Source organism: Pangasianodon hypophthalmus, chromosome 9 (assembly GCF_027358585.1).
Source record: "Pangasianodon hypophthalmus isolate fPanHyp1 chromosome 9, fPanHyp1.pri, whole genome shotgun sequence".
NCBI lineage: Eukaryota > Metazoa > Chordata > Actinopteri > Siluriformes > Pangasiidae > Pangasianodon > Pangasianodon hypophthalmus.
The window spans coordinates 14,565,355-14,577,164 of NC_069718.1; the positions used below are offsets into that span (position 1 = coordinate 14,565,355).

At 37.6% G+C, this 11,810-nt stretch overlaps 1 protein-coding gene across 5 annotated transcripts; it reads right to left on the bottom strand.

The window, feature by feature from the left end:
- Positions 1-1,075: 1,075 nt before the first annotated feature.
- kras (v-Ki-ras2 Kirsten rat sarcoma viral oncogene homolog) lies at positions 1,076-11,441 on the bottom strand. 5 transcript variants are annotated; one of them, XM_053237089.1, is made up of 6 exons: positions 11,142-11,441; positions 9,443-9,560; positions 8,294-8,472; positions 8,008-8,167; positions 3,552-3,667; positions 1,076-3,204 (listed from the first exon to the last, which is right to left on the bottom strand). In XM_053237089.1, exons 2-6 carry the CDS (start codon positions 9,551-9,553, stop codon positions 3,177-3,179), a joined length of 594 nt encoding a protein of 197 aa, XP_053093064.1. In that variant the 5' UTR covers positions 9,554-9,560; positions 11,142-11,441; the 3' UTR covers positions 1,076-3,176. The 5 variants fall into 5 exon arrangements, with proteins under 5 accessions (XP_053093064.1, XP_053093063.1, XP_053093062.1 ...); XM_053237088.1 differs by having other exon boundaries at positions 11,051-11,441; XM_053237087.1 differs by lacking the exon at positions 11,142-11,441 and adding an exon at positions 10,739-11,022.
- Between the last annotated feature and the right edge of the window lie 369 nt (positions 11,442-11,810).

Here is an 11,810-nt window from a genome sequence, read left to right on the forward strand (position 1 = left end):
AAATGGCCATGCCATTCCAATACATTCAGAGGGGACTGTAAGTACAGGCAAAAAAGAAATTTCTCTGTGGTTCACTGAATAACATTCACACAGTTTGACCATGTCAAGCTAGGATGCCCTGAATATTTCACTCTTAAATCACCAATGGCCTTACAGACAAACTTTTGTTCACAAACTATAGCCTGACTTCAAAAACTAAAACAAAATCCTGCTTATTACATTTAAATTTTATTCTGGATCAAGTATGCTCATTTTATTTTACATTTTCTCTAACAGTTGGTGACACACCATTTAAAGCTGGACTATGAAAAAAACTCAGACTATTTCTGAAATGTTATAATACTGTGAGGCAGTTACTCTAACTCAGCAAAATAACATGACACAAAATGGTGACCCCATTCATCATTCCAACCTTAATAAAACAAATGTATATCCCAGTATACTAATATTTACTACAGTCTTCCTTAAATTGGTTCCAACTGAAGTAGAGATTTTCTGATAATTGCAAATGATTTATCATACAGAATAAAATGTGACTTATTAAATGTTAAACCTAATTTGGAACATTGCCTTACCAACATGCATAAAGATGGATTTGGAAGCAAAATCATGTCCTAAATTTCATTTTATGTGGTAAATGTAATTACGCCTCCAACCTTTGAAGGATGATACAGTGCCATAGATTAAATCAGGGAATATCCATGAGTGTGTGGAGTTTTAATTTCATAAAAGAGATAGACGATGAGGGACTGTGTGGTTATAATGTGAGAAATGCGCTCTCTAGTGGACTGCAATGAAAATTCAGGTTTATGCCTGAACTTTAAAAAAAATAAATAAATCTCCTCTCACAAACTAATTTCTTAGAATGATTTAACAACTCTTAACATTAACTCACATACAATGATGTTTGATGTGCATAATTAAGAGTTAAATTTGCTTACTGATTTCCTGCGTACTCTTCAAATCAATTGAAAGACACTATAGACACTATAAGGACAGATTTACCAACCAAATCATGTCCACATTATAAATTAAATGAGAGAATAATAAGAAAAGGAGTCACCACACTCAGCAGTCAATTAGAGTAGAGGAAGTTATTTGAGGTCTATTAAAGTGACATTTATTAACAAAAACAAAAACAAAAAAAAACACCTAAAGCACAATTTACAAAATATGCATCTTTCTGTATCACAACTGTACAAAGGTTGTTAAAATACACTCCAGGTATACATGAAGTATTTTAAGAACTTTCTCCATTGGCACACCACAAACAGAAGAGAAAGAGACAATAAGAGTGAGATGGGGAGAGACAGAAAAATTACTAATTTGAATACAGTATGAAATCATGTTACCATATCTAAATGGGACAGAGGTAACAGAACAGCTTAAAACAGCCTTTACCTGGATTAACATTGCATAATAACAGTTATCCTGATTTTGTTTATTTTATGTGTGTTTGCTTCCTAGAAGATGCAGCATTAGCAATAGATCAGGCCATTTCATTCATGTAATATGATGGAATAAATGAAAAAGCACTGATTAAGGATCTGTGATACAAGGGGAAAAAAGATGAATAAAAAAGGCAACATTGTTTTTAACAGCTCTCTGAAATGACATTTTGTCAGCATTGGCCTTTTGGCCCATTTTTACATCAGCCTTTTGGGTTTAAATTAGCAAGACAAGGCAGACGTGTGTAAGTGTTAGATTTGTTCATAGCTCTGCTCACAATCCTACAGCCATGCAGCCGATACAAGAAGTGAGCAGCTGGAGTTGTCAGTTGTGTCTCCATGCAAAGACATTTATGCAGCTATTTGAGACATGAGTCATTTGTTGGCCTTGTTTTTTTTTCTGATCAGTAGATATATAATATTTAATATTATTGAATTATTAGTGGTTGGTTACATTTTCATAAAAAGGCATTTGGCTGGGTACACCAGGGGAAATCATGTACTGCAGAACAGACTTATCCTTAAAAATCCTCTGCTGGATGTTCAAACATTACAACTTCTTACAAAATCAATAACCACAAACTGTAATAAGACGACTGGGAAACTGATCATCTAAACTGATTTTTACTCTACTGTAGCATTTAGTCTTTAAATCCAGCTATTATCATTAATCTAAGCTAATTCAATGTGGACAATCATTAAATTAAACTGAACACTGTGAAAAAAAACACATTTCCAGAAAAAAAAAAACAAAAAAAAAAAACACTCAACTGGGTAAGAATTTCCCACCTGGAAAACAGGGCATGTGTTAACGCAGTCGAACATTTCATTGCCTTTCCAGGAAATTACACAAAGAATAGCATGCAAATGAAAACTGATCAGGGTTAAGAGCTTACCATCCACACACACTATCAAAGGCTTAAAATTGGACTACAATGGACGTTCACATGCAGGTTAATATAAGTCTGACATCCCAGACATTCCATCTGTTACACAGTGGTGGAGATATCAAAATTTTACCCCAAATAGTGTTGGTCCTACATAAGGATATTATATACGGATATATACTGTTCATTACATCATATAACCAAATCAGATTTAAAAATTATGGGGTCAATTCTGTACAATATTAAAAGAAATAAGTTGAATATGGAACAGGAACTAACTTATATGCAAAGTTCACTGTGCTATTAGTATTGTGTGTGGCAAACTGCAATATTCAACTGCATGTCCTTTAATTTATACTGCACAAAACACTCCTCCACAGATCTAGTCGTAACTCATTAAAACATTAATCCTTAGGATTCTGAAGCACAGAATGCTAGTAGCCTCTATTCTCTTTCCATCTGCTAAACGACAAGCTCTAGGTGAATATTGGGAAAATACCCACAGGATAAATGCTAATGGCAATACAATTTCATTGTTGGCTGTAATTCATTATTACAAAGTAATTTAGGACCAACACATTGGGGCATCTGGCACTAGACAAGAAAGAGCTTATTTGTTTGTAAGATAGCAAATGAAGGAAAATAGGGATCCATTCTGTACTCTGAAGAGGCTAATAATTTAGTGTAATGTACAAAATGCAGTTCTTTAATATTTCAGCTGTTCAGAGTCGATACTGAAATGGAGGCATTATTCACATTAGTATACACTTTGTCTTGGACTTCTTCTTTTTCTTCTTGCCCTCCTTGCTCATCTTCTCCTTGTGCTTTCGGATTTCCCGGACTAAAGTATAAAAGGCATCATCAACCCCCTTTAAGAAAAAAACAAAACAGAAAAGATTTTTAAATGCATATTTAAAAATAATAATGATGACAATGCAAAATAATGTACTGCTAGCACCAAGTGACTGAAAGAAGAAAAAAAATCAACATTGCAGGAGCCATGCCTTTCAGCTCCAGATAGTAGTTGCCCATGTTGACCAAATTTCCATCAGAAATCCTAAGATTAACTGCTAATATAAAGAAAAGGTTGGAACTCACTCCCCAGCATACCACCACTGATTGGTTAAAGAGAAAAGTGACCCATTAGACGGAGACCAGAGAAGCTCACAGCAGGCTGAGAGAGGGCCAGAGCTCAGCCCGAACTTACCCCACTCACATCACAATACATTTTTTAAGCTTGATGCAGCTCGGCGTCTTTTCTTCTTTGCTGAGTTTTTTCAGTCGGTATTGCCTTATCTCCCGGACCAGAGTGTAAAAGGCATCCTCCACTCTCTGCAGTGCAAAACACAACTCCCTTCAACATCAGGGGACGCACAAGGGCCGATACAGAGAAGTGCAAAGGAACAGGGAGTGTGGATAATTTAGGCTCTAGTATACCACTGGGTGTCACTAAAGTCAAATTCACACCAGACCACAAGCATCACATCCACAGCACACACATTCCGTCTGTGCTACCTGTATGACAGCTATTGACTAATGTACAACAAATGAGTGTCAATAAGACAAGAGGAAAGAAACGGCTGTAATTACAACACAGCTCAATAAAAACGTTGTAGAAGAGTGATACAGTAAATATACAGCCTATGCATTTTTTTTTCTTGTTGCATCATTCAACACTTAGCTATGAAACTACATGTTTCTTATTTTTCACAGCATATAGAAAGTGAAAGCAGATCTATGCTTACATTTACACACTCAAGTAGAAATAACTAGAGATAGCACATAAACAAATGCTTGGGTTTGTGTTTTACGCATACCTAAGTGAGACACTCACAAAAGTGGAAGTGGATCTGTTGCTTCAAAAAGGCATCTAGTGTGAATTTGCCCAAGTGTTAAATACCACTACCACTTGACAAGCCAATTAAAGCAATTAATAGCTATTTAAAAGCATTGAGTACTCTGCATTAAGCAGAATTCAGCTCGCTAATGTAGAATTCAGAGAACTGAATAATTACCTCTGAGACTATTTTGATGCAGAAGATTAGGATCAAGGGGATTTATGCAACCCAACACTGATCAATATCCAATTATGATAAATCATCAGTTCAGCTTATAGCTCAAGAAACATGGTGCAATTTTGAACGTAATTTAAGACTGTTGTGATGCCAGGCAGCGCATGCAGTGATGACCAGAAGCAGAGCGGTTGAAACATTCTGAATTAGTAATTTACATTTTATCCCCAGCCCCATTAGGAGTTGTGATTTAAGCACTGCAGAGAGAAAGAGAAAGAGAGAGAGGGGGGCGGCTATCACAAGAAATGAACACCATAGAAACCCCAAGCAGACCCGATTAACACCTCCCCTGGCCACAGCTATCCAGCATTGACATTTACATGGATGACACAAGTGCTGCCCTTTTCTACTGAAACAAACTCCACAGAGCTTTCTTGCCTAAAGACATTCAGAATATGCACAACATTGTCCGATTTCACTAATGAGCTCCTTGAACAAAAACCTAATTAGTGAAATCCAGTGTTGTATTCAAGACTGAAACATAAATGGAGACAGTCTTTGGTTAGCAACTGGCTATTTCACAGTATATGAAGTAAACCTGGTAGCTAACTTTTTGATTTGTGTATGTACCTTGACATGTAGCTCACTGATTTTATCTACATAAACCCAGAGAGTCACTGATCATGACCTACATGCTAAGGAATGTGTGAGAGACTGTAGTGATGCCACCATATTACAGCCCTCAAAGAGAGATAATCACTTATAAATCACTAGTAAAACTATGTGAAGGTATTAGTGAACAAAGGCATGAAAATCTCGCTGCATTAACAAACTGACAGTCAGCACAGACACTTGCATGTTGTATTTATATATTATATATAAATATAATAATATAAATATATTCGATATAATATAACTCAGTGAAATAAATGCTCTATGTACACGACTCGAAATTGCAGCTCGAGTAGCGCCTCGTCCATAAGGGCAAGTGGGGCTGAGCCCCATCATTTATATCAGATGTTCAACTAATATTAATCTTCATAAGGTCCTGATTCATAACTCCATACATTCTAAACTTAATTGAAAAACTAATTACCTCTTTTAAGCAACCCAATGATAAATGTTATGTGACATATATAAGCCGAATTTCCATTGATTTGCTTGTGTTTCGGTTAGCTTTGGGTATTTTGTGTGGTTTTTGAGATGTATGATGTGTTGTTAATTCTGAACTGCCTATTATGGGGTTACTCTAAAAACTAGATAGTAGCCTCTAGTGTGTGTGATATGCTATATATATATATATATATATATATATATATATATATATATATAAGTCAAGTATGATAGCCTCCTGACTTAATTTTGTTTGAGTCTATGGCATTATTAATGTCAGCTCCATAGTAAAGTCAATAATTACCAATTAAGATGCAATTCTCTCTTTTTACTTTAATAAGGTCAACTTCTTTCTACATTTTGAAGTACTACAATAATTAGCTTATTTGTCTTACATGTATAAATGGAAATTTGGGTAGATGTGCCATTATAAATAATAAACAGCATTTGGAAGAGGAAAGATCTGTCAGATGAATGACAATCTACTTTAATAATACATATAGAATGACAAAAATATAAACAAATGTTTATATCTTGCACAGAAATAGGAAACAAATCACTAACATTTTAAGAGGAAAATTTTAGAATAAGATTTTTTTTATATATATATACATTTTAAAATAAGAAATAATTGAAAGGATGGGACATGTATGGTAATAGATCAGTGACACTGTGAGAATTTGTTATAAATATGAATGTGGAAAATGGCATGTGCACTTTTTAAACAGTTTTCTGCAGTACATGTTTATATATCACTCCCCAGTATACTTTGTAGCCCTCATCTGATATTAAAAAAAAAAAAAAAGATGAGTCATGGCCCTCAGTCATGACCAACTTTTTCATCAGATAAGAAGTCAATAATTCTGTGATATTGCACCCAGTTATTTAACAGTACAGGCAGGAAAACCAAGAACAAAGACATGCATGATGCAAATATCATTAGAGCCCATAAAGTAATAAATTAAATAAAACTAAACAATGTACAAATACTGGTTTTGAAAAATGTACATCTGCTCTTGACTGTGCTTTTTCAAAACCAAAACATTTCTGGGTTCAGATATATAACCATGTAGGCACATTAAAAACAGGCTTCGATTATCTATGCCACTTGTGGCATGCATGTTAGGAATCACAGATCGCAAAATTGCTTTTAAAATGTGTACATCATCTGGCATACTGTCGACCTTGCACATGAGCACCACGTGTGACTGCCACAGGATTTTCCAAATTGCACACACTGCTAAGTAATGAACTGAACCAAAAAATGTGTTTCTGTACTATTCATCAAATTACTATTCAAGTCATTTGTATGCTGTGGACAATACACTGTACTGGCATCGTAGAACAACGAACGAAGTGCTTTTAGAAGACACAGCCAATGGCAGGCTTAAAAAAGCCTAAAGTCTTTAATGACTCTAATGAGGATGCATACTTTGATATCTAAGAGCCATCCTCTTGCTACTGAATTCTGAACTGGAGAGATCATTGTGTACAAGCCATTTGAGAAGTGTGACTATTTCATGTAGATAACGAATAAGAAAAATAGGCGTGTTATGAATCGTTTATGGTTACTTTGCAGAGGAGTTGGTTTGAGACCTAAAATTGTGAAAATCATATCATCAACCATATACTGACAAAGACACAGAATACACACTGTTTCATAAATCTGAAATGTTCTGTGTCTTAAAATGTAAATTGAATGACAGAACCTAGATAGATATATCCTGCTGAAGTGATTTCCTTCAGGAAAAAATCAGCAAGCAGTCTCATTCATTCATTAGGGAAACACATTTTTTCAAATGTTCAAAATCGAACCAGAACTGGCATAGCATGTCTTCCAAGCACATTTAATAAACTATGAACATGTAGACAGCAATTATTTTCAATAACATTGCAACTGCTATCATTAATTGTCATTAGCAGAGGTGTTTTAGTGACATGCCTCTGCAGAAACACCCATGACTTATCCTACCAAGAGAAATGTCACTTGTGTCAGAACACGTGTCAGACCTTTCAGGTATTTTCTCAGACTTTTGTGGAGTCTAATATTGTAGCTAAAACGTCTTGCATGGGAATGTTTGTACGATCACACTTTACTGTTTGGCCAGTGCACTTGTGCTTGTAACAAACAAGGTAAAACCATGCTCAATTACAGTTTGAATGACAAGTTGGATGAAACTACAACAGGAACTATGGTGATAGATAATGGTTATATAATTCAAATGATCTCCTTAACAAATGTACCCATCTTGCAAGTTTCTGTACTTCATTAGAATGGTAACTGTAGATTTTTGAAGCTTCATGACCATCTTGTCATAATTTTTCCTCTTACTTTTAGACCCACTCTGCCAGCTGCCTCCATTCTGTTTCAATCTCAGAATGAATTCCAGAGTAAATCGAATGAGTGACCATTTGAAAATAATCATAGGTATTTCTTCCAATTCATGCATGACCTAGATTAAATCCTATTAATTTTATGGTTTTTAAATCCCGCAGACTTGCATTGTAAAATATTGATGTGTTTCACAGTTATCAGGTCATTCATACCTGTCTCGTTTTTGCTGAGGTCTCGATGAAAGGAATTCCATAGCTACGTGCTAAATCCTGAGCCTGCTTGGTATCCACTGTGCGGGATGGCAGGTCACACTTATTTCCCACCAGCACCATGGGGACATCCTCAGAGTCTTTCACTCTCTTAATCTGCTCTCTGCAAAACCACACAAACATACAAGATGATGGCAAGATAAAGCAGCGCAGGAAGTATCAAATTAACCTAAAAAATATCTATGCTGAAGAGATAAACTCTATCTCTATTATACATAACTGTCCTCACCTGTAGTGGTGAATGTCCTCAAAAGACTTGGTGTTATTAATGGCAAAGACACAGAGGAAGCCCTCCCCTGTCCTCATGTATTGATCTCTCATGGCGCTGTACTCCTCCTGACCTGCTGTGTCCAGGATGTCCAACAGACATGTCTCCCCATCAATCACCACCTGCTTCCTGTACGAGTCCTACACAAGCATGACATCAGCCAACATCATTACATGCCAGTGGCTATTTCAACATAACTTAGTCATATGTACAGATGTGTGTTACGCATCTACCATCTCAACCCCATGCTGCCTAACACTAATAACTTTACAGTAGGGTTGTTAGGATTGTGTCAGTGGTTGTCACCGTGTATAATCATACGGTTACCTCACTACTGACTTTTTCAAAAGACAATTTTGTCTGTTACCATCTACCCGTTCATTTTTCTTGTGTTTTTTTTTTTTTAACCCGAGCAAGTTCCTTACTCCAATAGTTCCTTTTTGTGTCTGACTGCGACTCCCAAAAATTTCACAACGCCCTCCCTCTGGACTCGCCCTAAATCACACTACAACAACCTCAGTTTCTCAGAACAGGGGAAGCGACTGCATTGGAAATATTTTGGCTGTGTAATCCTTTACTGTTGTTAGAGATTTTATGGGGAAAAAACTCTCAAAAAATATCTTTCTGAGAAAGAAGAGCAATTAGGGGGTTTGTTTTTTCCCCACCTTTGATTATATATATATAATTTTCATCTTGTGTGTGTATTTAAGTAGTCAGTTAATACTGTGAAACTGGGATATTTTTAGGCTAGGTTATCATACTCCTGAAATTTCAAACCATAGCACAGCACTATACAGTGATCTCACTGACACTGTGTAAGATCACACAGTCCCTGTGTGCCACTAAACCTATTTTCATTATTCAGAAAACAGCAACCTGGCATTCTATAATTATTTAATCAAAAGTGAGTGCAGACACATATGCATACTGTGACTGTGATAGGCCCAGACCAGGAAGTTAGCAGCCTGAAACCAGAAAAACCAGCTTGCAGTGTGTCTCTTACACACCATTTTTCTTTTATACTCTGGATGACTTTCACACCTTTGTAAGTGATGGACAGTGGGTACATTAAAACATTCTTTCATAGAATCAAACACATGCACATGTTACCTCTATAGTAGGGTCATATTCATCTACAAAGTGGTTCTGGATGAGCTGGATGGTGAGAGCGCTTTTTCCAACGCCTCCAGCTCCGACCACCACCAGCTTATATTCTGTCATTCTTCACCTGGATGAAACACAGCACAAAAAACTACAGTCAACAACTATTCACATTTACACACGTCATAATTCTTAGATCATTCAAAATCCCACCCTTTCCCAAAGTCAGCTGTTGAAGTTAAGCACAGATGGGAGAAAATAAGCAATTAACACAACTAAAAATACAAGGCGTGCCTTTATGACACGCTCTACTTATATAATGTCTTTTCCAACAATATACTTCATTCACAACCACTTGTACCATGCCGAAAGGTGACAACTTTGATCATTTTACCAATCAGAATTATAACAGAAGCACTTCGGTCCTGAAAAGACGACTCGATACTGTGACTTCATCAGGTACAGGTGAGTTATGAGGGTGAATCACTCCAGCACAAACAGAAGTCTGGACTAAAACAGCAGTCACAGTCTAGGCGACTGTAAATCTGTTACCCGGACAGGGTGTTGATCATTATACATAGAACAACAAGGATTCGACACAGAAAAGGTTTCTAATCTATTTGTAATACATGAACAACGCTTACTTGTAAATCTGATCCAAATTAAGACATGTTGAACAAAAAAAGAACATCATACCGTCAGTGCACAATTATTTGCACACAGCACTCATTCATTTCAAAAGTCCATAGAAGTGTAAGTAAAGTTGCCACGACGGTCACATACCGACACACAACCTCACACAACACATGGCACAGGGAATACACCCGTATTCCCACAGTTTATCTCCCAGATGATACTTTCTAACCGCTGCCCAGCATGCAAAGTGATTACAGCACATCAGGAACTTTCAATACACACACACACACACAGACACACACACCCGTAGGCCTAACTCGCGCGCAGCGGAACTTAACAAACCCAATGCAAACGACACAAAATAATGTATTTTCAAGCCAACGTGATTAAAATCCACTGCTCCACACGCCCAAGCGAGAAAACGTGTGGACGGCCAGAAGGCAGCTGTGCTGCTGGAGAGCTGAGAGCTTGAAGAAGTCCCCGCCATACCGCAGAGCTGCAATGCAGGGCCCAAACGGACCGGGCCGTTCTTCACTGCTTACACTACACATCACCTTTACCGACAACAAACCCGCGCCCACACTGTTAAAAGTAATCAGTAAAAGTCGTGCATACGATCCCCTGTGCCCGAATGCATTTCCGTGAATCCTGCCTGTCGCTTTTTGTTACCTTTGGCGTTGCAAGTTCCGCGTCCGAGCCACGAAAAAGGCGAATAAAGTTAAGCGCAGTCTATAGTCCTCTCCTCAGACTCGATCCTGCCATTTTCACAATATGAACCGCTGCGAGAACTCCACGAGCCCGATGTCGCACATTTATCGCGCTTATATAGGAGACATTCCGCGGATAGCACGGCGATATTTCCCCTCGTTCACTCCTGTCCCTCCCGCTCGGCCTGTTCCGTGCACTCGCCTGTACGGAGGTCGCTCTTTACATAAACATGGGCGGATACGGTGGAGCCAGCGCAGCGCCAAGATCACTTACCCAGCCACCAATGCACAATGGGTTTTTTTTTCTCTTTCAGTTGGTGTCAGTACTTCTTATATATGAGCTGAAAGATGCCTAAAATACGTACATTAGCTGTGCAACCGGTTTCTCTCCAGCGTCAGCTTGCATCATTTTAATGATGAGCCTTGCCTACGGGGAGCTGTGCTTATAAACAGTCCAAATCAATATTCTATCAATGACACATGATAACCACACAGGGCGCTGTTAATGTATAGATAAGTGCCTCTTAGATTTTAGTGTTATATGTTAAAGTGTGTAATCTAATAAGGATGTATTTGCTAATGTAACGTAGGCTACATCTTCTAGTGTTGTATTATGAACCGGCTTTTCACATGATCCCCTGAAATCCGCAGCACAGCGCTGAGTGTCCCTCTCTGCTTAAATAGGTCCTAAATATAACCGGGACGTGCTCAACACACGTCAGCGCCGTGGAACGATCTGATTGGTTCATTCCTCTGTCAGTCCTTCAGGCCTTGAGGCGCATAAGTTCCGCCCCCGACCAATAGGTGACATTAGCAAAAATGGTTTTAACCTACATGTCTGTTAGCCGGGCTGGTAGAGCTTACAGTTTTAAAATAACTACCACACGGCTATTTCCAGTTGCACAAGTTGTTGGCCCACACGATGTTCCAAACAGATTTAACATCGTAAATTCTTTAAACAATCCGCTAAACAGTGTCAGTCTAAATCTAAATTCAGTGAACATTTTTAAATGGTAAGATCAGTATCGTCTATA

Coding starts and splice junctions, on each gene's coding strand:
- kras (XM_053237089.1), bottom strand. CDS start 9,553: ATGACAGAATATAAGCTGGTGGTGGTCGGAGCTGGAGGCGTTGGAAAA. Junction 8,473..9,442: donor AATATGACCCTACTATAGAG/GTAACATGTGCA, acceptor ATGCTTGTGTAG/GACTCGTACAGGAAGCAGGT. Junction 3,668..8,007: donor CCTCAGCAAAAACGAGACAG/GTATGAATGACC, acceptor TTTGCACTGCAG/AGAGTGGAGGATGCCTTTTA.